This window comes from Trachinotus anak, unplaced genomic scaffold (assembly GCF_046630095.1).
Source record: "Trachinotus anak isolate AG129_WGS33_773 ecotype Australia unplaced genomic scaffold, CSIRO_AGI_Tana_v1 ptg000007l, whole genome shotgun sequence".
NCBI classification, from domain to species: domain Eukaryota; kingdom Metazoa; phylum Chordata; class Actinopteri; order Carangiformes; family Carangidae; genus Trachinotus; species Trachinotus anak.
The window spans coordinates 3091255-3117261 of NW_027273858.1; the positions used below are offsets into that span (position 1 = coordinate 3091255).

The 26007-nt window shown below is 39.2% G+C and overlaps 1 protein-coding gene across 1 annotated transcript in view; it reads right to left on the bottom strand.

The window, feature by feature from the left end:
* Positions 1-4002: 4002 nt before the first annotated feature.
* Positions 4003-26007, bottom strand: part of LOC139622577 (protein kinase C epsilon type-like) — a 76512-nt gene continuing 54507 nt past the window's right edge. The window contains exons 12-16 of the mRNA XM_071479956.1: positions 20260-20414; positions 8675-8813; positions 7765-7953; positions 4531-4677; positions 4003-4297 (exon numbers count right to left, since the gene is read on the bottom strand). Of these exons, the coding sequence (XP_071336057.1) occupies positions 4151-4297; positions 4531-4677; positions 7765-7953; positions 8675-8813; positions 20260-20414 (777 nt within the window). The 3' untranslated portion in view covers positions 4003-4150. The remainder of the gene's footprint in view (positions 4298-4530; positions 4678-7764; positions 7954-8674; positions 8814-20259; positions 20415-26007) is intronic.

Here is a 26007-nt window from a genome sequence, read left to right on the forward strand (position 1 = left end):
ATGAGGATTAAAAAAGAAATTCAGATATAAATCCTGACATAGAAATAATGCACCAAACAAACCCAAATTTCTTTCTGACATCATGATATTTAATTCATTTCAAAAATTAAAATACACCTTCACATCCTTTTAAAAGTACAGTACATTTGGCACGCAGCGCAACAGAAAAAAAAAAATCATAACATAAACACACATGTAAGGCATGGAAATAATTCATAAAGGAACAAAACCACAGGTCAGATGACAAAATGTACATACGAAGCTTCACAAATACAGGGACTGCAAAAAAAAAAGACACATGTACATACAGTAACATTCTGCATATGACCCAAGGAAGATGAATGTTTGATACTGTAAGTGAAATCATAATACTGTCTCCATTGTTTGAAATCAACCACATACCAACTCCGTCCATCACTGCTGTGAAATACAATAAAAATGAGCTTCCTACATGGAGTGTATTTTTTTTCCTCTACAACAAACAGTCAACTAAAGCAGTTTTCAGTGGAAAATTTGGAAATAGAATTTGGCATTTAACATGTAGGACTTCTGGGAGAGGACATCCTTTTTGGGTCGTAGTGGGACAAACAGTTTGACATTTTTAAATTAAGACTAAACAAAGATGCAACAGGAGAGGAGAGGAGAGGAGAGGAATGACAGATAGCATAAACATGTCGCTGTGGAAGTTGGTTGGCAGCAAGCCTCTTTATAATGTCCTAAATCTGCCATATTTGTGTTTGTGCTACTGTATGAAATACATCTTCCACTCTGCTGCTGCTACATGTGTTGTGTTTTTACTGCTACATGTACAGCGCTGCCATGATGTCGGTCGTCTGGCAGGTGATGTGGTAACTCTTGGTGTAAAATCATGATTTGAGTTTCACTCTTAACATCCAGACTGGAGAACACTTGTAAATCGCTTTTGGATAAAAGCATCTGCCAAATGACACTTGTGGTTATTCCTGTACATTTGTTTCCCCATCAGAAAACTAAACCCACTTGTTTAAGGACATGAAAAAATGTCCATCATGATGACCTGACCTCCAGCAGTGATGCTACAATTTACAGATGTTCCCTAAATGCTTCACATGAAGGCAATGGGTACACCTACAGCACACATCATCAGGGGCCCCAGTTCAGGGGGTTTTGGGGAAACAGCAGTACACTGTGTAGTGTCTTTACAGGAGGTTTACGGGGCCATCAGGGGCCCTTTGTCTCCTTCTGGCCCTAAGGATTTGGCTGGTTTCCTGACAGCGGGCGTCTGCCGACCTCCGTATGCTCATCTTTACATATGTGTGACTTGTTAACGCAGCAGCTCAACACACAGTCAGTGCTTGGGACTGACTCGTTCAGATTTGTTCAGCTCACTTCTTCTTCTCTTTATTCTCTTCCTGAGAATTTTTTTTTTCCTGTTTTGTAAAACCTTATTTTAAGGGCTTGTAAGTTCCTAATAACTTCCTGAGGAGAAAGAACCATGTGGACCACTTGGTAATAATTATACTGATAAAAAGCTCCATTAAAACTGAGAACATTTTCATTCTTTATTCACTGATCACTGCCTGCGCACAAATTCTTATTTTCACATCAATTAAAGATGATTCAAGTAACACTAACACTTTCTTGGAATTAACCAAAAGGAACATTTTTTTTTGCCTATTTCCAGGAAAGTTCTAGGAAATTGTTGGGCGGCTGTAGCTCAGGAGGGAGAACAGGTCGTCCACTAATTAGAAGCTCAGTGATTGGATCCCTCCAGGCCACATGTTGAAGTGTCCTTGGGTAAGATACTGAACCCCACGCTGCCCCTGATGGCTGACCCATCAGTGTGTGGCTGTGTGCATGAATGTGTGAGTGAGTGGGTGAATGTGGGAAGTATTGTAAAGCGCTTCGAGTGGTCAGTAAGACTAGAAAAGCTCTATATAAGTGCAAATGCATTTACCATTTAAATTACCAACACAGGTGTTACCATCCATCTAACAACCTTCAGTATTGCTATTTCTGCAGAGCTGAAATAAAGGTAAATACAAAATAAAGGTAAATTCAAGAATAGAAAAGAATAAATAACCACAAACTTATTTTTTCTTCACCTGTGCTGTTTGCACCTGTTCAGAATATTCACGTTCCAGCTGCTGCAGAAAGTGTTTTTAATAAGTGTCACTCTGCTCGCTGAATGTTCCTCTCATTATTATAGCTGTCGAAATGTTTTCACTAATGCATGACGGCTGCATGTGATTGTATCTCAGAGGAGTTTGGGAAACAGGCTGATCGACTGAAATGTTGACAGTGTGTGTGTGAGTGTGTGTGAGTGTGTTTGTTGTCTCTTTGTACCTGAATATGACTGTGAATGAGGCTACAGAGAAAGACAGAGGAAGGAAAAACTAAATAAAAAAAAAATAAGAAAGAGAGGATGAAAACAGAAAATAACTAAACAACAATGAAAAAACTCTTTCAGAGTATTGCACATGGATTTCTCTTGTAGATGTTTGGATTCTTTTCAGTTCACTATGAAGTCACAAACCTGACCTGCAACATGGAGCGACACCTCTCAAGTTACCTCAGAGGCCGTTTTCTTATTTGAAACGCATTTTACCTCGGTGTCCAGGCTGCGCAGAGAGGTGCAGTTTCTGACGCGTCAGCAAGAACTAGACGATCCAGTAAAAACAACACAACAAAAAAGACTTTAAATAAAAAAAAGAAATATGATGACAATGACAAAGACAAAGTCGACTCTCCACATATGTACACACACACACACACACACCACAGAGCAAATACATTCAGTTATCACACATTCAGTCACATGTGCTAACACATTCACCTGTGTATGATCCACGACTTTAACGTGGAATCATGGGGGTTTGGTTTGTCATGGGAGAGACTGTAGGTCCAGTACACTGTTACTGTACACACACACACAAATACACACAAAGCATTTCAAGGATGAAGTGGTCATGAGGGGGTTTAAGGAGTTGACCTACAAACTTTCTGCTCCAGAAGCTGCAGTGAGAGTTTCATCAACAAGCTCTTCAACGATTCGTCTTTTTAAAGTTTTAGGCTTCAGCTCATTATTTGGCTTCATTGGACCATTGTCTCTATGTCAAGAGTCAAGTTGTATGAAAAACAGCGTGTTAACACTGTAAACATACCTCACTGAAACAATGGACACTCCCAGTGGTGAGCTACTGTAGGTCTGTTAGCTTGTGGCTAATGGTACCGTTTGGTTTGAATGACGAACGGGAACATCAGAGCTAAAATAAGGAGAGAGAAAACGGCGCAACCGCTGAGATAAAACTAACGTAAAATTCAAAATGTTGAAGTGTTGCTTTTGTGGTGCATCTTCTTCAGTTAACATTTAATTTGCCGTTTTTTTCCTAAATTTAAAATAAAGCACTGACAAAAACTGAGACTAAAATTCTAACTTCATCATGATTTCATCAGAAGAATCTTTGATTCCTTGCATCTCCTCCTGACATCTTTTTTTTTCATACTGAGTAAAGTACTTTTCAATACCTTTTTTTTTTCTTTAAATACAATCATTAGCTCAATGATTTTTTTTTTCCATTCACATACATGTTTAGGGAAGAAAAAACATTCTTTAAACACAGATAGACAAAGGATACAGCACACCGTATACAGGAATGACAGTCCTACTCTTTCTAGAGGTATTCCACTACGCATGCATGCACTCATGTACACACATGATCTTTCTCTCACACGCACATACACTAACAGCCCATGACTTTGCCCGTGTAACGTCTTCAAAACACTCCTCTGAAAACACAGCGTTTGGTTTTGTTGCTTGCATCAGAAATACATCGGGACCAACTACAGGAGCGCTGGGGCCTTTTTCCTACAGTATTTGAGCTGCACTCACATGCTGCTTGAGCATACAGTTTGATGGCATATGCACAAATGGACAAACAACAAGAGCACAAAAACCATAATGAGAGATACAGGTGGTCTAGTATAATTCCTGGAGAGGTCAGAACTGGGGGGGGTTTCAGGAGGTCTCATTCCAGAGGCCACGTTTCTTTAAATACTGTGTTTTTGCTTGTTTTTTTTGTTTTTTTTTTTTAGGTGTGCTGTGGTAGTGGTGGTGGTGTGTATGTATATGTGGTTAACCACGTGTGTATGTGTGTCGGTGTGTGTGCGTCTAGGCCACAGTCTCGTCTCCGAAGTAGGAGAATCCTTTGAACTCATCTTGGTTGATCTGCTTGATGATGCTGTCCTCCACTGGCGTCAGGACGGGCTCCTCGCGGGTAAAGTCCTGGTCAAAGTTGTTCACGTCCCTTTTGGTTTTCTGGAAGACAATGAAGAAGAGAGAAGGTTTCCACAGACTGAGAGCAAAAAAAACAAAAAAAAACAAATGACTGTTAATCATAAGAATATTTCTGTCTGTAGAGGAGAAACTGGTGAGAAAATCTAACAATAGCAAACACATGAACTCAACAGAACAGTAATGATGTTTGTGTTTTTGCCTCTTTCTCTGCAAACAGAAACTATTTTTCACATTTGGTGTGTGTGTGAACTTACGATGCGTGGTTTGAACGGTGGTCTGATCTTCCTCTGCTCCAGCAGCGTCCAGTCGATCTCTCTGAAGAACGGATGGAGCTTAATGGCCTCCTCCAAACCCTGAGCCACCACACAGCCCAGACGCTTGTTAGGGCTCTTAGTCATGAACTGAGAAGTGACAGAAAAAATGACAGAGATTGAGAGGAGGAGACAGAGAAGAAATAAAATGTTATTTAATGATTTGGATGAACTGTCTATTTAAATTATAAAAATTACATTCACTTTTAATAGCAACAGCAATAACAACTGAGATTTAATGTATCACATGTTGAGATCACATCTTTAAAAAAATAAATAAATCTGTAATTTGCCAAGTCTACTGAGTGTCATAGTGTTTAGTTAAAAATACATATTTTCATATCCATCCTTTGTAGAGGACGTCGGGCTTTTCTGTCTGTCTGTTTTACCTGTTCACAGCAGCAGAGCTCAGACACTAAAGCAGGGAACATTTTACGCAATCATCAAGAGACCAAAAATACTTTTGATGACGAATGTTCACAGGTTGTTCAGAAGGAACTTTTGTAGCGTCAAAGAAAAAAAAAACAAAAAAAAAAAAAATCACTTTCAAGTTCAGTGGAAAGCACCAGTGGAGCGTGACGCTTGTCCAAACACACATACCTACATATTTTTTCTACCTAAGCCTTGATCATCTTGAGGAGCATCAGTGTGTAAGGATGCATCTCTGTCCTACTACACGTCCTGATATTGTATTTGATATGTGCTGCAGGCTGAAAGCCTGCAATCAGGCAAATATATAACGTGTTTAGATTTAACTCTTAACTCTTTAGGAAATCAGATTAGATTAGATCTGCAAATCAGCTTCTGTTGGCTGACTGTGGTTTTGAGTGGATCCTGATCGCAGGGCTCCACTGGTAGCACTGGCACTACCAACTTTCTCATTTGGTCGCACAGGCACATGTTTTTTTTTCCTTTCCATTATCAACGACATGGACAGAGACAATCTCACATTGTTTGGAGGAGACGTTGGTGGCACCATCTATCATAAGTGACAGGTAGGTGACGGGGCAGTTCTGTCACCAGTCTCTTCCCGGAGGTTGACTGATATCACTCCGATAAACTGGGCACAGGCCAAATCGTTGGCACAGGCTGGATTCACAGGCACAATCTCGGTGATCTGCCGACTGAATTTTGTGAACAGGAGTTCCTCCTTCGCTGTGATTTAGCCAAAGATGAACTTAATGACCTCGATGAGCAAATATTCTCCAGCAGTGGGGAGGAGCTCAGTGATTCAGATGATGCATCACTCCTTGCAGACTTCAGCATCTACATAGTTTTAAGCTAAAACTGTGTTGACCCAGTAACAAGTTCAGATTTGCCTTCAAAGCACACGCAGCATAGCATTCCCCTTCTACTGCAACCAGTACAAAAGTGTGTTAGCCATTATGTTTGAAAGTCGTACTTTTTCTTCTTCACTGGCTCATCAGGTTCCTAAATGACTCATTTGTTGCAAGTAGATATGCGATGCTAATGAGCTAACAGTCATTAATGGATGAAATAAGGCAAAAATATGGCCTCAGGGCTCAGGTCTGGCTCATGTCTCAAACTCGGCAGTGAGGTAAAGCTGCAGAAGCAGGTACACATCTAGTTTGGGTCTCATGTTTTAGGTCTCAGTTTTAGGCCCATGCAGAACTCTGCACACACTGGCTTGCAGCCATAATAGTAATCAGACAACAGCCTGGAGTTACAATGAAATGGCTACAGTCAGCACTTGCTAAAATGAGAAGCTCAACATGTTTGTACACAGCTCTTTGCTAAAAAAACAAGCAAAGGAAAAAGGATTTTAAAAGATTCAATATCGAAATAAACACTATAATAAAGACTTTAGATGATGTAACAAAAGAAAATTCTGGGTCTGAGATAAAAACCCATTGAAGTTATACAAACTAGTTCCAGAAATGTCACATTATATGGAAACAGTGGAGCCACTGTAAAACAGCTCCTTCACTTTTAATTTCTTCAGGATTTCCTCAAATACTTAAAAACTAGATGAGTGTTGAACAAGCTTCTGAGCATCAGACTGAGCTGGAAGACTTCTACTGTCATGTGACTTGATGCCCTTCGGCCGGATGACATGTCCAATCAGAGCCCAGGGTGCTGGTCAAGTGACCGGTCAGAGTCCAAGACATTGTCCAACATAAACACACACGCTTTCCCACAAGGCTTTGCAGTCAAACCGTACCAACAGCCAAGGTAAACGCAAAGCTTGTAATGGAAAAACTGAATGAACAAATATACAAATGGACAAGTGGCATTAAACACACACATATACACACAATAACACACACACACACAAAAAAAGTAATGGAATCAAACAAAGAGGGAATTATCCAATGTTCTTCCAGCGGAGGAACAGGAAACACAGATCAACATGTGACACTGAGAAAAAAAGCTGCATCCTCTCTCACATGTGACAGTGAGAAAGAGACAAACACAAAACTAACACAAGACAAGAGCAGAGAGGCAAACGGAAAGACATGGGCAGGACCTCCATGATTCCTTCTCTAACAGCCAGTTGGTCCATTAGGGCTGGATATCATTTAAATTGCTCATAATGTGCAAAAACAGAACTTCAGTGCTTGTATTAACTGCAGTTTTCTGTAGGAAACACAATGAAAAAGCAAAGAAACAAAGACTGCAAGTGTTCTGAGGAAATCTAGGTTCTGGAAGATCAAGCCAAAGAGGGGTTTAAGGTTTTGAATGCCTTGCAGTGCCACTAACACAGGGTAGTAAAACGTGTGATACAATAAAAACAGGATTTGCCAGTCGAGATACGTAAGCAAAAGGGTCCAAGAGTCTGGGTAGATTTTAATGGTTGAATGTGGAAGAGTTCTTTGCAGTAATTTGAGCTCAAAGTTGTAGTAGCAAGACCAGTTTGCAGGTCTGTTCCTTACTCAAAAAATGTTAGCAGTGATGTTATCATGTCGGATACAACTCCCCACAGTGTACCACAGTTAAACTAACTCTTAATTTAAATCTGAGTGGCCTTAGAAGTGTTCATGTTACCATATTCTTTAACAAACTGTTTCTTACTTTAGACCAAACTGGCCGTGTGAAAGCCTTGAAGCAGGATGACCTGTCTAAATTAACTAATAATGGTGGCATCTGTGAAATGACATTTACAGTACATGCTCATTTTTGTCGACAACACTGAAGTATGAACACTTGCTAACTGACCGCTTTAAGGATGGACACAGCCTCCTTGCTGAGCCAGACGGGGTAGAGGACATCATCATGGAGGATCGACTCAAACAGGTCGTCCTCGTTATCGGCTTCAAACGGCGGCTGGCCTGCCATCATCTCATACATCAGCACCCCCAGAGCCCACCAGTCCACTGATGGGCCATAATCTAGTTCTTGAAGGATCTAAACACACACAGAAACATTTTTTTTTTGAAAAAAAGCATTTGTATGAAAGAAAGTTTGAAGAACTTATGTAAAATCTGATCACGCAGATGGAGAGGTATGAAGCTGGACTACTGCTGTTACTCTTATAAAAATCAGGATAGTTTCCTCTGGTGATTTGAGGCAGCACTCCATGAGGGGACTTGATTTGAGTAAGCTGGTTGAATTTATGTACGTTTTATCATATTTAACATCCAAATGCTCTGTGACATCCAAAACTTCCCACAAACAGGCTAAACTTTGGGAGCAGCAGTCGTCTTCGAAGCATTTAAACAGAACACAGTATTATCTGCAAACAGTCGAACATGACAACCAGTCACGCTCGTTTCCGTGCCTTCGGGAAACTGAAGCACAGCTGTTGGCAGTTGAGCTCCAACACACCTCTGCTTTCACAGAGGTGTGTTGGAGCCAATCCTTTTTGTCATGGCCAACAATTTCCCCTTTATTTCTCCATATGATACAACTTTAACAATCTGTAAGAATTTAAAATGATGCGTAGAAACACATTTTCCAGACAGGAACTACTCTGTGTGCCACTATAGTGCCAATGGGAGAAAATGACTGTGAGGTGAGAATGTAAATCACATGTTAACGAGTTAACACATCCACAAACCTCACACTAATGAGAGTCCATATGTGTGAAAAAGCTGTTAAGATTTTGTTTGTGTGTTTTTGGGTTCACCTCAGGTGCGATGTAATCTGGCGTCCCACAGAAGGTGGTGGTGGTGACTCCATTGAGGATTCCCTCCTTGCACATCCCGAAGTCAGCCAGTTTACAGTGACCCTCCGCATCCAATAATATGTTGTCCAACTTTAGGTCTCTGCAGGGCGGGAAGGTTGTACAGGTAAATAATGATACAAGCAACGGAAACTTTCATTATTAGTAATATCACAAAAAATTTTCCACTGACTTTGAAAGTAAGTGTAGTATTTCATTTTTAATGTTTCGCTCTAATCTAAAGACCTCGCATGTGCTCTTGTGTGATGAATGCTTCTCATAAAAGACCCCATATTTGAAAAAAAGATGGAATTTGCAATTATCAGTATTCACAAGGTTCACAGGCCCACAGGGTTTTTGTCATCGAAAACAAATTGGGCCTCTTATCTGTACCAAAGGAGGGGTGGGTAAAAAAGCAGGAGGAGGGGAAAAGAGAGAAAGTTGAGGGTTGAATGAGAGAAAGAGATGGAGGGGAGAGAGCGCGAGAGCGGGAGAGTCTGAGCGATAAGAGCAGCAGTGTTGAGAGATGACTGGGTTGGTCATGAATGCAGCCGCTCTGGGCTTGATGGTTGATCGCTACAAAAATGTCAACATCATCTTGATGCAGCCACCGCAGCCATTCAGCCCGAAGAGTTTTCAAAAATACAGCCGCCCTGACAAGCTAGGGAGCGTGTGTGTGTGTGTGTGTGTGTTTCTCAAGTCAAGATCTTATGCAACTGTTCTGTTTTTGTAATCCCCCAAAATAAAAAGGCAGCTTCACAGGCTTGTTTGAGAGCTGCAGTGATTTGTTGTTGAAAAGCTTGTTTCTTTTCTGTCCCATCATGCCTGGCTCTGACAAGTTATTGACTGCACAATAGAAAGTTGTGAGAAAAAGAGGAGAAAGAAAGACCTGCTGATTATGCATGTCATAGATAATAAACACAAAATTTGAACTTGATCTTAAATTTAAACATTTGTTAAGATTAAAAATATACACAATACTTAGTTTTGTTCTGTTTTCTGTTTGTTTCTTTAAAAAAAATATGAACTGAAATAAATCAGAATTTATTCGTCAGCTACAAAGCTGAAAGTAAGTGGTTTGGCTTTGAGCTGTGTGAGAGACTGGTATGTTTTTACATGCCTGTCCCAAATGGAGATTCCCAGGTTCTCAGACTTTGGAACAACCTGACAGTTTTAGTACCACTCATCAAACCAATTTCTACCTCTAAATCTACTGAACTGAACATACTTCTACTTGATTCTTGTTTCTACAATGTTATAACTTGTCAGCTACATGCGATCATTATAATATGTAATTTACTGTCATGTTCAGTATTTGATTGATGACAAACAATTTGCAGCGGTTATGGCAGGTTATCTGGATCGCGTGCAAAGCTAAACCATGAATGGTATGCTAATGTGCCTAGAGTCTCAAGGAAAAATAACACGACATGATAGATGCAGCGGACCTTGACATTTGGCTCTCAACCAAGTTTTTACTAAATAGTTCAAGTGTTGGTCAGGCTCAGGTGACAAAAAATACGAAACATTATCAACTATTCTTGAGTTTTCAGTGTTTTTACACTCGCAAATGGCCAAACCTTCAATTTAAAAGGCTGAACATCACTCAAGACGTATGAAATTTAAGTATGAGAGGTTGATGATTACTGTTCTCAAATGCAGCTAAACTCTGCATGAAATCCAAAACTTTCATCACCCTTAGCAGCCCCAAAACAAGCAAAGTCTTGTGCCGTTGGGCACCTTGAGAGTGTGCCTTGCTAACAGGCACATTGATAGCTTCATATTGAGGAGGGAAAGAGCAAGACTTGTTCTGTAATTCCCCAGACGAAAAATTAAAGTGGCAACCCCCTGGCTGCCTGTTTGCATATCTTACCTCCAGGCGACTCCCAGCACATTAAATCTGAATTGCACGCCTGCAGCAAGGCAGGAAAATAACATCAATTTAATGCATTTGCGATTGAATTTAAATGGCCACGGACATTAATCTTTGTATTACACATCACCTTGCTGCAGGAAAATTCAATATTAAGTGGCTGCAGGTGTACAAATGCACTAATGGAATGATATTTATTTATTTGAAGACGTTTGTTGTGGTTTTTGTAGGATGAGAAGTAAAGCAAACCATCTATGTTGCATACAAGGAAATGGGTAAAAATTATATAATCTTTCTTTAATTCTGTTACATCCTCAAATGACTTATCGCCTAAATACTGAATTTTTCTCAGTTTTCTTTTTGCTCTGCATAAAGATGTATCGCTATTATTTTATGTGTTTTATTCTTTGTGTTATTTATTGGTATGATTATTTGTTATTCTAGTGTTATAAATGTTAATGAATACACAACATACTTAAACTGGAATTTAAAAGTTTCTGTGCTCTCAACCAACGACTGGTTTATTCAGATAAATGACTGTGTAAAGCCTGCGATTATATTAGTTTTTCATTTCCTGGCACAATTCTCTTTGAAAATAAAAACAGCACAAATTTAAGATTAAAAAAATATTTCCTATTTCATTAACTCATGATATCCCTTTCTCATTTTGTTGTGATGTTGTTTTGGTCAAGCTTTAATATTGTTGTTGGTATTTAAGAACATATAAATCAAAACCAAAATGAAATCAAAACCAAAATATGTCATAAATATTTAGGATAAAGATTTTCAAAAAGAAAAAAAGTGACATTTAGAGGATGTTTTCATTTAAGGCTACACAGCGTTTCCGTCGCCTCTCACCTAACGCTTGTTTGCATACAAGCTCCGGGCTTCTGCAAAAATTCACTGGCAAAAAAAAAAAAAAGGTTCAGCTTGTTAAGAACCTGACTGTATTTGATAATCACAGTGTGGTAAATGTGTGATCTAAGCAGCTTTAAATCTACTTAAATAAATGAGGGAACTGGATAGTTGAGGGGAGAGAAAAACGGTTTGTTGACTCCAATTAAACCTCTTCTCCTGAACAGGAACATGTGAGGACAGCACAATGAAACACGAACATAAATGTCAGGATATTATCACTTCGGTGGGTCGGAGAGATAAGAACATTTAGGATTTCAGCTGAACTGCTCCTCTAATTTGACCTGAAAATACACTGTTGACTGTTGATTTGGTCGATTTCATCTACCAGACAGATCAAACATCACCATTTCATGTTAGCAAGGTTGAAAATTGAGTGACAGATGCTGCTGGGAGGGAATTTTGTGGGACTGTTTGATTTTAAGCCGCAGCTGATTTGATCCAGTCACTGTCACTGTTTTCCTACGCTCGGGGAAATCACCTTCATGTTATTTTAGAGGAGCTTTAATATCACTCAAGAAATCCTGTCAATAAACAGGAGCCGCTCTATCAGCCCTGTCAGGACACACACACACACACACACACACACACACACACATAAGGCAATCAGGCTCAATTGAGAGCATTTCCTGTGTTTCATGTTAATCTTGAGTGATTTTTCCATTACGTCCTCAGCGGCAACCCTTGTGCACTGTGACAGCTAACCTCTCTCTCTCTCTCTCTCTCTCTCTCTCTCTCTCTCTCTCTCTCTCTCTCTCTCTCTCTCTCTCTCTCTCTCTCTCTCTCTCTCTCTCTCTCTCTCTCTCTCTCTCTCTCTCTCTCTCTCTCTCTCAACTCCATCCCTCCATTGCCTCCTCTGTGACTACATGATCCAAATACACATCTGGTCTGACATACAAACATACACAAACTGTCGCCACTGGTATATTTATCTATATGAAAACATGGGGGGAGGATATTAATATCTAAACACTGGATAATTAAACTATCAGTGACTGAACCCTTTTCTTTGGTTCATGTTGTTTCCCTGATATCATTTCGGTTCTGCATCTTTGTTTAAAGATGCCGTTTTGTATAAAGTGAGATCTCCATGTCTCTTTTGATTATAAAGCAGGTCTAGGTTCTATGTTGTGAAAGCATCACAGCCCTCAGTCTACAGGGAAATGCACACAGCCTGTATTCAAAAACTGTGAACTTAAAATGAGCCATCAGGACTGCTGTAACCTTGTGATGTCACAACTATACAGCCACTGCCCTCAGCTATGCCCCCAGCACGGCCCCACCTGGACCCACCATCCAACCTTGCAGGATTTGATTTCTCTGAGCGTTTACCTGAAATCTGCCAGATTTTTATTTGATCACTCAGAAAACACTCAGCCAATCAGAGGAGAGGCAGCTGATTGGCTCACCGACCTGTTGTTACTAGAGCTCCAGAGAGAAGCCTGAAAGAGATGTAAAACTACATTGAGATGATTTTTGGTTCTTATGGATATCAACACTGTAAAATATGGTAAAATATGGGACCTTTAAAACAAATCATCATGTCAATTTATAAACCCTGCTGTTACAACACTTAAAAAAAAACATTACAAAACATCTACAAAACCCTCTGCCATTAAAAAATGAAATTCATAATCTAATCTTATCTTGAGGTTAGATACCCAGCCCCAGTAACAACAAGTGTACAACAGACTGTGTTGATCTTCTACTTTAGTCTTGTAGACACACTCTTGAATGTGTTCACACAGACATATATCTGGCCTCCAACCAGTACGAACCTGCTCTGCCAACAGAATCACATCTAAACATCACCTTATATGTGATCTCATAGACTCCAGTAATGTTGAAAGAAAGGTAACGTGGTGGGAGCATAGATGAGGGGCTGATGGGAAAAAAAAGACAAGCATCAGAGGAGTGATGGAGGAGGGAGGGGTGGCGAGGAGAGGGAGGCAGAGAGGGAGGGAGGAGAGGAAGAGGTGGGTGGGGGTTGGGGGGGTAAGAACATAATGTTCCCAAAACACTTGTTGTTCATCTTCTTCTGCTCAACAAAGTGGGTCAGGGACGAGAGAGAGCAAGAGACATAGAAAGAGAAGAGAGAGAGAGAGAGAGAATCAGGTGGCTGAGTCAACTCAGCCTTCATGAATTAACACGCAGAGAGTGTGTGATCTGTCCCTGCCAGCCTCTGACAGAGTAATATGCACTATCAAAACAGCACCACAGAGAAAACAGTGTTGAAAGACTGAACCATTAATCTTAATGTTTGGAGTCAGTCTGTGTTTTACACTTCAGGAAAAAAGCCAAGGATATCATATCACAATACCTTCAAATAAAATACTCCAGTTGGGCATTCCAACATTTATGCGATATGATTTGACTGGAAATGGACTATTCACAACTTCAAAAATGAGCCTATGTGGTTGAAAAGGAAAAGTGGTGAAGGATTTATTTTTAAGAGTTTGTGTTTCTGTTACATACAGAACACACCAGGCTTGAGCAAAATTGAATATCTTGATAAAGTCGTGAAATACATTATCAATTATAATATACTTATATTGTTCTAGTTTATGTTTCTGTTGTTTTTTTAATAATATATAATTATTGTATTTTATGTTTCAGGTATAAGCAATGCTGCCACTCATCAACCATCATATGCCCCAGTACAATGTACAATGTGTAGGATATTAGGAAAAATATCACATATGGTGGGAAATATAATGATATTTGATATTATCACAAGCCCAGTACTTCCTAAACTCTGAGAATCTGCTAAATAAAGATAAGAACTAAACTGTGATGCTCGCCAGGCTGACGAGTGAACCTAAAGAGGCTGAAAATAAAAATAAAAAATTCAACACAATGAATTGTTCAGGGTTATAATCAATTAGGCTATATTATTGTATTTAATGTTTCAGCCATTTTTTAAAATAATATATAATGTGTTTCATTTTTCAGGTATATGTGATGCTAACACTAAATAGCACTTCAAATTTGTATTTGTCACATCACAAGGTACAATGTTCTGTAAGCAAAGCACTGAAGTGAAGGTTGAACACCAGACTTTGCAAAACTAAAACAAACAAAAAAAAATCATTGTGATGTTAAGACATAAAAAGAAAAGAAAACATCTGTGGATAGTTTTTCATCCTTGTGGGCATACTTTTAAAAAAATAAAATTGCAACTGACACGACTCAACGCGGACATCAGCCTCCAGTACAGCAGTGACAGACAGACTCTGGGTGGAGTATCACGTCGAACTTGATCATGAGGCCAAAACCAATAAAAACCAAACACAAAACAATAAATCTGAAAGCTTTTGGCTTTACCCTTGATGACTGATTTGGATTTAATTGTGTCGACACCACAGGAGCACATACACATATTCACAACATTGAAATTTTATGATTACAACCCCACTCTTCATTAATAAAACCATTGTGGCACAAACTGTGTGAAACAATGAGTCCTGGTCCAGCTGGCACCAGCTGGACTGGACATTTGTTGTTCTGAGATCATGTAGCCAAAATAACTAAAAAATGTAGATTTATATTTCACATCCTCTGGAAATTAGTTATAGAAACTTTTGTGATGTTATCTTGTGTCATGCTTAAATTTATGCAACATCTTGTTTGTTGTGCCTGTTATAAAGTGGTTTAGTTTTTTTCCACATTCACATCCTCAGTCCTTGACTGGATTTACTCTGTGTTTTGGATTTCTTTGCTTTTTACTGCATATATTGTGTACATTTCTGTTTTATGAGACTAAGAATGAAACAATTAATTGTATTGTAAATGATTAACATCTTACCGGGTACAGGTATAATATAATAATATTGTTGTATTTTATTTTTCAGTTTTCTTTTTTTTTCTTTTTTTTTTAATAATACATAAAGCATTTTATAATTTTGTAATTTAAATATTTAAGCTGATTGTTTCTTATTTACTCATAAATCTATGGTTATAAATGTACTAATGTAAAATATTTCAAATATTATACCTACACTGTTACTTTTCTTATTCACAAAAAAGTAACACTAGATATGTTAGGATCACAGTCTGGGATTGGGAAATATCCCAAATTTAATATCTTGATAAAGTCCTGGCCAAATATCATGGGGTTTATAATATAATGATATTGTTGTATTTTATGTGTCAGGTATAAGTGATGTTTCAATATTATCAAAAATATCGCACATGGTGGGAAAAAGTCAATATCAGCAAATCTTGTGAACTAATTGAACTAATAAATTAACCATTTTTATCCTTCAATTTTCTCAAAAAGCTTTTTTTTGTTTCCAATTGCTTCAGGTACATTATTTCACATTAAGGATTTCTACATTTGTCAGTATTTTGTCTGTGCTCTGTTAATTGGTTCGTGAATTTGGTTGTTTGAAAAAAGGGGATGCCGGGTTTTTCCCTCCATCAATCAGAATCCTAATGCAGCACAAGGGGTTTTGTATATTTTTTCTAATTTTGTAATTTAAGGTTTCCAGATTTAAGCTGATTGTTGCTTGTTTGCTCACAAATCAAATGTTATAAACATAAAACATTTGAGGCACTTGAAAGTGGGGCCATAGCTGAATTACAGAAGGTAAACAGTTCTCCTGAAGACAGGGCATTCAGTTTGACAGCCCCTGATTAGTGTTGGCTAAGTTGTTATTGTTCCTTTGAGTCAGCTGATGTTGGTTATATTTCATGCTGTCCGAATGCCAAAACAAAGAAAACATACCTCGCACTATTCTGATCAGATAAAACAAAATTAGACTTTATTAAGCCCTCTGGGCAAAATAAATCACTGTAGCAACCAAATAACAGGATTCACATTAAGTATACATGTTTAAAGCTGTTTGAAATGTTGGGCAAGTTTGATCAGTGGGGGTTTGAGTTTGTACTGTGGGAGGAAAGTGGAGCAAACAGAGAAAACCCAGCGAACACATCATTGTTAGGTTTTAGGAAATAAAGCTTAAACACAAGAGGAACAAAAGTCGGAATTACAATAGAGTGTTTAAAGGAATAATACACAGGCCAGAGGAGGAATTTAGCATATTCTGTCACGTTCCACTGACCTTTAATTATTTAACACATAACAATACACCATTCATCTTTGATCACTTCCCAGCAGGTTTCCTCATTGTGGTGACTGTGTGTCTGTTCGTCAGGATTTCTCAGCATTATTTTGTATAACTCATGACTTTTAAGGGCAGGTACGTGGAGCAAACACATAGATACACACACACACACACACACACACACACACAGATAGTTGGATCAAGCACTGGGACAGACTGGGAACAAAACAACCAGCTCTAATGTCAATGTGGTTTTGGTTATTGTAATTTGTAATATATAATTTAAACAAGTTTGTTTTCTTTTGGTCAAACAAACATGAGGTTTTGCAGCAACAAACACACAATCCAACAAAAGTAGTTGACTTTTTTGTCTATTATATAAATAGTTGCTTTCATTGTAAGTCAATAGAAAATGGACCCAGTGTTTAATGGCAACAATAGAACCAGTTAACTTAACTATTAAAGGCTCATACCTCTGGGAGACATTATAACCTGCATGAGTACCTGCCTATTTGTTAACATGCAGCTTTTATCAGGCAGTGTAATGCGGGTCAAATTTCATTTTGGGTCCAGAGGTAAAATTTTTCGTCTTGAATCACCAATATTCAGGGTTGGTTGATTTTAGGAAGCAAAACTCAGTAAAGCATTAGCTTGAGACAGTTGTCACTTTAAGTCGGCTGAAAAAAAAAAAGCTGAGTGACGTCAAGACAAACTTGAACACACCAGGCAGGGATTTGTCTTAACAGACAAGATTAAAACAATTTAAATAGAAAATATTTTTGTACCTTGTTAAAAAAATACCAATACACAACATTAGCAGAAGAAGCAATGTCCCACTTATTCAGGAACATATAAAAAGCTCTACGATATAAATTGGTGATAATAAAGATCAGATGTACATATGATTGAAAAAGAGCAGAATTGCTTCTTGTCCGGCGTGGGGGGGATGCGCTCTTGGTGTGAACAGCCAGGCTACTGTTCACGTAACACAGAGTCAGACTGGCATTAAACCTCAAAATAAAATAAACAGGCCAGGCAGCCTCAGTCTTCAGCTTGTCTACTGGTTTTTATTCAGAAATAGCAACATGCTGTGGGGTTAGCCTGGTGTGCAGGCTGTTAAATGCCAGACTCGCACCAGAGAATAACCCTCAGGTGGGATTTATTATGCATTTATTTTTTCGGGCATTTTTACTGTTATTATAGCTACAGGGAGAGAGAGACAGGAAAGGATGACATGCAGCAAAGAGTCTTGGGCCAGACCTGGGCCACTGCGGTAAAGACTGAGCCTTAGTGATACGCGCCCTACCAGGTGAGCCACACCAGGGCACCCCATCATAACTGTTTAACCTATAGTATTTATCGGTCAGAGTTATTATTGTCTGTTAATGGTTCAGCGATTAATTATGAACAACCTAAGTGTGCCTTGTATATACTGTTAAGACATGAGATTAAAACTGTCAGTGCACAGGAAACACAATGCCATAATCAAAATCACAGACACACACACAGACACACACAGACACACAGGTTGCATGACGAGAGAATCCAAACATAGGGACAAACCTCAGATTGATGGAGAGAAAACACCGGAAAGAAGAAACTGACTTTTGTTCCATTGCAGTTATTTCTGGGAGCAAACAGCCTGAACCTGCACTGAGTCTGCGTCCGTCACAATAGTGTTATGATTCAAGCTGCGTGCTGCTTTTGTGGGACCCGCTGTGTTTGCTAGGGGTTGACAATGATATTATGACTGATGGGTCCACACAGACAGATAATAGTACCTGATGATGATAATCTGGACCTGCAGATGAACACAGAGCACTTCCAGGGTCAACAAGTTTGAGTTTCATGACTAAAGAAAATTATTATTATTCAGCCACTGCTCTTCGTTGTGCTTGGACACGCCACAAATACCTGATGACAAACATCTCTTTGTGTTCAAATCAGCTTTTCCTCTGTCAATTTCCTGAAGGGTTTAGAGCCAACAACAGCTCAGCAAAACAGTTCTGCATGTTCAGTGTTTTCGTTTCAAGCCCAATACACAGATACTGTATAAATACTACAGCTTGATACCAGTTAAAATGACAGACAGGGAGAGTGTAGTTACTCATTACATTTAAAAGAAACTCTCATAGATTTCACTGCATGACAGGATGCTGAAAGGTGGTGGTGATGAACTGGTTATTTCATCTACTTATGATCCCCCTTTAGTTTGTTAGTGGTCTGAAATCAAACAGACCTACCACAGGATTTTGTGACTGTAGCATGAATTAAAAAAAAAACCAAAACACTAATAAACTATAATTACCGACTCATGGTTGAATGCCTGAATGCCTCCACCAGTCAGTGAAGTTGCAGGAGATATGATCACAATCTCCCCTTCCTGAGTTACAGCATTATCCAGAGGTGTTTTTGCAAAGCATTATGATGTCACAGTGAAGTTGACCTTTGACCTTTGTCGCTTTAATTTATCCTTACAGAAATTTGAGTTAAACTGTCTCGTAATTAGTGTGTGAATTAGTGAGTTATGAACAAAACTGTGTTTTGTGAGGTCAAAGTGACTGTGACCTTTGACCTCTGACCACCAAGTTCTAATGGTTTCATCCTTAAGTCCAAGTGGAATGTGTGTGCCAAATTTAAAGAAGTTCCCTCAAGGCGTTACTGAGATATTGCTTTCCAGAGGATGAAACAGACAGAAAACCTGAATGTCATTAGTTTGGAAGTTCTGGGCAACCTGATCATGGCGTTGGATGAAAAGTTAAGCTGATCACCAAAGTTATGGTAGTTCATCCTGCAGGGGATATGTATGTGTGTACCAAAATTACATTTCAATCCATCTGAAAGATGTTGAGACATGTTGCTAAAAACCACAAAAAGCAAAGGATTGCTGGGAATATAGACGTCTGCACAAAATTAAATTTAAGAATTAAAGAGGTCAGTGATGATGAGTGATGATGCTTCCTCGCTTTCAGTTTGACACAAACATCTGTGCATCTGCTGCAACTGTCACATCAAAGCCAACTGAAACGCTGTCAGACCAGCCTGCGGTTCAGCAGTTCAGCAGCAAAGATCACAAATCACACGGTCAGTTATTCTGTGAAACGTGCGAACACACCACTGACAGGATGAGCACGTGAAAACACACACATACAAGAGGAGGAGAGAGGTGAATGCTGCTGGTCAACACAGTGACAACACCGAGGAGGCTTCTCGTCCCACTGCAGTTCATTTAATGCTGTGGAAGAATTGTGACACAGCTGGAAGATTTAGACCACACAGGCAGCACAGTCATACCCCGCCCAGTTTTTCAAAGAATAATGAAGCACAGTACACATTCCTGTGAAGTGCCCTTCAGTTATCTAATTTTACAATATTTCTGTTCATTAATTCTGGGAATCTGAGTTTTCTTTTATCCTGGAATTTCTCTTATATGTCCTGTAGTGGAGACGCATGTCTCAGCTGGAAGCACTAAATCAAATAAGCAGCACGTTCATGCTTCACAGCAAATCAAATGATTAAAGGCACAGAGTTAAAACTGCGGAAAAGAATTACAGCCACTGTCATGTGGTAATAACCCAAATTATATTCACACAAATCTGGTAAAAATAAGAACATAATGTCATCCATAGAGGCCTGAGTGGATAATATACGGTGACTCGTTGAAGTTTTGATGCTAACACTGTTAGCGTGGTTACCTGTAGATGACTCCGTGCCGGTGCAGGAACATCAGGGCGGATGTTACCTCGGCAGCGTAAAACCGGGACCTCGCCTCGTCAAACTTCCTCGATCGCTGGATCTGAAACATCAAGTCGCCCCCGTTGACGTACTCCATCACGAAGAACAAGCGGTCCTGGAGGAAGAGACGGAGACAGAAAGTCACTCACTCCGCATGTGATGTATAACTGCAGTGGTATCTAATGGCAACAAACACCCAGGCCTGCAGCCTGTGTTTAATATAGACATATGGGGGAGCTGTGCATAATTCAGGGGAGACCACACAGTATGCACAGGGAAAGCCAAACTAATACCACCTGATTAAGACTGTATGCTTTCCACCTTTGTAGCCCAAACACACAGAGCTCAGTAATGGTAGTTTCTCATAGTTTCTCTCAGCATCTGAGCATCTGCTGCACAGATGATTTAAGGATCATTGAATTTGGACTAGTATTGATATGTGAACAGGGTGGAACTAACAATTATTTTCCTTCATGCTTTTTTTTTTTTTTTTTTTTTTAAGATCAAATTATAGTGAAAGATTGTCAGGGAAATCTTTAAATGTCCAGATGCAGTCTATCTGGACCTAAATCTACAAATGACTGTGTGTTTATTGAGTGTTTCTATTTTAACTGGCACAGCTTTTGTCGCCTTTACAGCACTGGAGGAGGAATTAAGGAAGAGTTAAAGCTGTTCAGTCGTACAATGTGTTGAGATAGTTTATTATATATAACGGTTGAGACTGTTAAGATGTTAACTGGAGGAAACAAAAGAAGAAGAAATAGCGAGAGTCAAGGTACGTCACTTTTTAGGCCAATTTCATTTTTGTCAAATGAAGCACTTTATTTTAAAGGAGCTATTTGTAAGTTTCACTATTGCTACATAGCCAGCGTTGGCATTAACAGCTGTTTCCTTAACAGTGTTGCCAAGAGCTTCAGCCATTGTTATGTTCATAAGACAAGAGGTTGTAATACGTCCTCTGAGCCGCTACTTCTTCAGAGCAGACCGGACGCTACAGTGACTCAGTGTTGGAAAGTGATGACACGGCCGGGAAGGGCCAGAGCTAGCTGGTTAGCATGCTAACTTCAGAAGGAATGAAGTTTTATGCTGAACTCACAATTTTTCTTCTACACTGGTGAGTAAACAGCTGTTCATGCTAACGTTGACTACGCAGCAATAGCAAAACTTACAAATGACTCCTTTCCGTTGCACATTTTTCAAAAGCCCTTTGTTGTGTATTTATCACAAGTAGATGTTACAGGTAAACTGTGATGGGCATTTTTCATTACCTAAAACATTTTCAAACCTTACTTAATTTCAAAGATAAATTTCATAGCTACATAATTATAGTGGTAAATGATCTCACCTGGAATGGGTCAGGGTTAGTTATTAATGAATTACATAGAATAAAATTATTTTGAGAGCTTACACACTTGTTTGTATGTGGGTTTTGAAAACTGTAAAATTTTGTTCATGTAAAACACTATTAACACTCGAGTACAGTATTAATTTTGTCCATATCACTACCACTGAGACAAACTAAAGACTCTATAAATTCAAGTATAAATTTAAGCCACATTTAATAACTTAACATAAACAGTCAGTAAGAAAAACACAAAAATCATGACCATGTGACCAACAGTGATTGTCTCCATTCCCACTGGACCCCTTCCTGTGACACATACACTCAAACAACACACACTCTATCCCGCGCCTTCCTCGCTCTATTCTCTTGGTACTGGAAGTGGGCTCAGAGGAAAAATGAACCCCTTCCTGAATTCCAGCTCACTCTCTTCATATAGGAAATGAGAGAGAGAGAGAGAGAGAGAGAGAGTGTGTTTGGGGGAGTGTGATATAAATAGCTCTGTATATAAGAACCCATGAGGAGGAGTCCCTCAGAGCCATTGTGTGAGCCCTCAGGGTTCGAGGTTAAGGTGACAAACAGTGTGTATGTATGGACCATATGTGTGTGTATGTTCACAGATCTGAGGCCTCAGTGTGTTTACACCACCTTAAGGGAAGCCCACTTGTTGTGAGGTGTATACAGGGTTTGTAAAACAAAGACTGAACGACACAATACCTGAGAATATGTGCATTTCACTTTGTCCTTTTAACTGCATCTCACAGTCTGGTGACCAAATCTAAATTGTTGATCGAATCAAAGAAATGGACAGTGATTCAAAAGGCTGCGTCTCATAGCTGTACCTGTTCATTTCAAGATTCTGATTTTACATTTAGCATGTGAGAAAATCATTGATCACGGCAGCTTTTCATTTTTAGAAATATTAAAAATAGCCTTTTTTTTAACTTTGCTTTACATTCAGTGTGTAAAGGTGAATATAATCCTTCGACTGAGCTGAGACTAAAAAGGTAAAATCCAAAGTTTCAGCCTCAGTTCAACCCACTCTCCGCCTGCCTGCTTCATGGTTCCCTCGATCTTTCCCTTCACACTTTCTGGGACTTGATGGCTTCTCCTTCTCAAATCCATCCATCATCAACAGCCGGTGTCATTAGAACCTTTAATGGTGTGATCCTTTTTCTTAGTGAACAGGTGAAAATTTTCTACAAGTATTTTTGTTTTAAATGCACTTCAGTCACAGAATTTTAGAAAATTCGGGGATAGTAGGTAGATCTTAAAAGAATTTACTAAAACAATTACTGTTTTCATCAGAAATGGGAGCTGCAGTTCCAGATAACATGAAACCATTGTGATGATAATGAGTCAAACAGTCCTTTTTTCACATTACCAGCAATGGGGAAATATTCCTGTTATCCTGCGTATTCTTCCTGTATTCCTCTGTTTAAAACAATTAAATAGAGGGTGACTCATGGTAAACAGAAACCACAGGATTGGTGAAGTCATAACCCTGATTTCCTTTTGTCTCTTGCATTATTATATGTTAGAAGTTTCATCTAAGGTGCAAAATTTAACCACAATTAAATGTGATAGGTACAGTGTAGATTTTTAAAGGTCCCATATTTTACACTTTTCCAGTGTTGAATTTGAATATCCATATTTGAATTTTATATCCATAAGAATTTATATTTGTGGTTTTGAGAACCAAAAACCATCTAAGTGTAGTTTTACATCTCCTCTCTCAGGCTTCTCTCTGGACCTGTAGCAGGTGAGCCAATCAGCAGAGAGGCTCTGAGCCCCTCTGCTGATTGGCTGACTGTTTTCTGAATGATCGAATAAAAATACGGCAGATTTCAGGTAAACACTCAGAGAAACCAAATCCTTCAAGGTTGGATGGTGGGTCCAGGTGGGCGGGGCTTGGGGCATGGCTGAGAGTGGTGACTGCTTTGTTGTGACATCACAAAGATACAGAAGTCCTGACGGCTTGTTTTTAAGGCTCAGTTTCTGAATACAGGCTGTGTGCATTTCTCTGTGGACTGAGGCTTTGATACTTTCACAGTATTAATATAGAACCTAGACCTGCTTTATAATCAAAAAAGAAGCGGACATCTACATTTATACAATATGGACCTTTAATATATGTGAACAAAAAACTGTCATCTAAAAACTGAACAGAGTATTTCTCCATGTGGTGATCGTTTTATTCTAATGCCACGAATGCAGATGTGCAATAAATCTGCTGTTAACACAAACCTGACCAGAGACAGAGGCATCACACAGAGGCCAGGTGAATGCACCTGATACATACAGTAAGTGATGAGGAAAGTGTATTTAATGTGAACTGCTCACGTCTGGTCCGTACCCAATCCACCCGTTAAACTGCAGTACTGGTTCCAATCCAAATCATACTGGTGCATCACTGAGGACAATCTTTAAAGCCGACAGGGGCCAGTGTGTGATACTCAAAAATGTATTTTTGGTGTAGTAAACCTTATAGTGGCCATTTCCATTTATCCTACTTGCATATAGAACAACACTGCTTCTAACTGATGTGTTTGACCTGAAAGTTCATTCAGCTGTTCACCCACAGCAGCTGGAGGCATCTGATCTGACTGCTTTCACTCTCAGTGTTTTTAAAGCTGACCTCAGGCTCCTTCTGTCAACTCTGGTATCAGTTTAAAGGGGCCTCAGGATTGAGTCTTACATAAGTAGAGGGCGGTCCACCTCAGCCAGTTTTTTCTCTCTCTCTGCTCCTCCTGAAAGCGACTTTAAACAGGATGTCGAAATAGTTTGTTTAAATGTACCCAGAGTCCCGGCTGGTCCCACCCAATCAAACATGAATAAACATTTCCTGAGTGTAATTACAAATGTACAGATACTGGCTTCCCACTGCTCGCACACACACACACACACACACACACTGTACATGCATTCATTCCATGTTCTATAGGCACACACCCAGATGACCCACAATCCAACACAGACAATGTCTTGATGGTTATCTTAGCATTGTGTGCATACATCTAGCTTGTGTGTGTGTGTGTGTGTGTGTGTGTGTGTCTGTGTCCTCTCCATGCCACCCTGCTGTAATGTATGTCAAACAAGTCCCAACTTGCACCTTATGTAAACTTGAAGCCATTAACTCATATGTTCTGTCTTCACTGTCTAAAACACACACACACACACACACACACACACACACACACACACACACACACACTCCAATGAAGTAATCCCCCAAATAAGTAAAATACTGTTTTCAGGATTTTGCCTACGTGAACAAGTATCAGCGGGACAATGTGATGTGACGTCTAAAGTCAAAGTGCTCAGATACTGAAGAGACACAGATTCACTGTTGGTTTATGTTACTGGACATTTGGATATTTCATTCTCCGAATACTCCATAGTTTTCATACAAAGATGGGAAAGGAAAGAAGGTAAATAAGAAGGTAAGAAAGTAATGATGAAAAAGAAATTGATGCAGAAAGGAAAGAACATAGGAAAGAGGGAAAGGAAGGAGGAAATAAGGATGAAAGAAAATATAGAGTATGAGAGAAGGGAAAATGGAAGAAAAAGCAACAAGGAAATTAGTAAGGAGTAAAAAAAGAAAAAGGAAGCAAAGAGAAAAAAGGAAAGGAAGTAAAGGAAGGAGGGAAAGGAAAGAAAGAAAGAAAAATATTTTTCTGCGCTCCTTTCAAAATAAGATCTCAATCAGATAAAATGAAGGTTATTTTAATGTACTTGAATAAATGTGCTTTTCCACATCTGCAGTTGTGCAACCTTGAATCTTTAACAACATATAATTTGTGTGTTTGGTTTGAGATGTCACAGACTGCAGCTCCTCACCTTTACAATCTGAACTCCTTTCAGTGAACACACTCATCAAAATCAGTCAAAAACTGGGAACAAAAAAAAACACACAAGAGCAGGAGGAGTTTGAACTTTTGTCCGTGTACAAAAACAAAAAAGTGAATTGCTGCCCTATTTTCCTCGGAACATTATGAGCCATTACCGTTTGGCCGCTGGTCATTACCACACAGAGCCGACCCAGTAAAGATGCACTCAGCGATTTCATTCACCACAACCCGGAGCCCGGGTGATTCAGATCTTCACACTGCGTGATTATTGTTTCACCATGTTTGATAGAGGCTTTATCACATTTGTTTCTTTGTGAATGTGAGAATCAATCTCCAGAAATTAATTAATCTGTTTTTTCAAGTTCATTTCAATGTGTGTGGACTTTGCCTTTAAGAGGAGGGGTCTTTCTTTTTCTTTTTTCCCCTCACTGGTGATAGCAGCAGGAAATGATTGTAATTGGACGACAGAGTGTATTGTGCGAGTCGGTGTGTGTGTCTGTGTGTGTGTGTGTCTG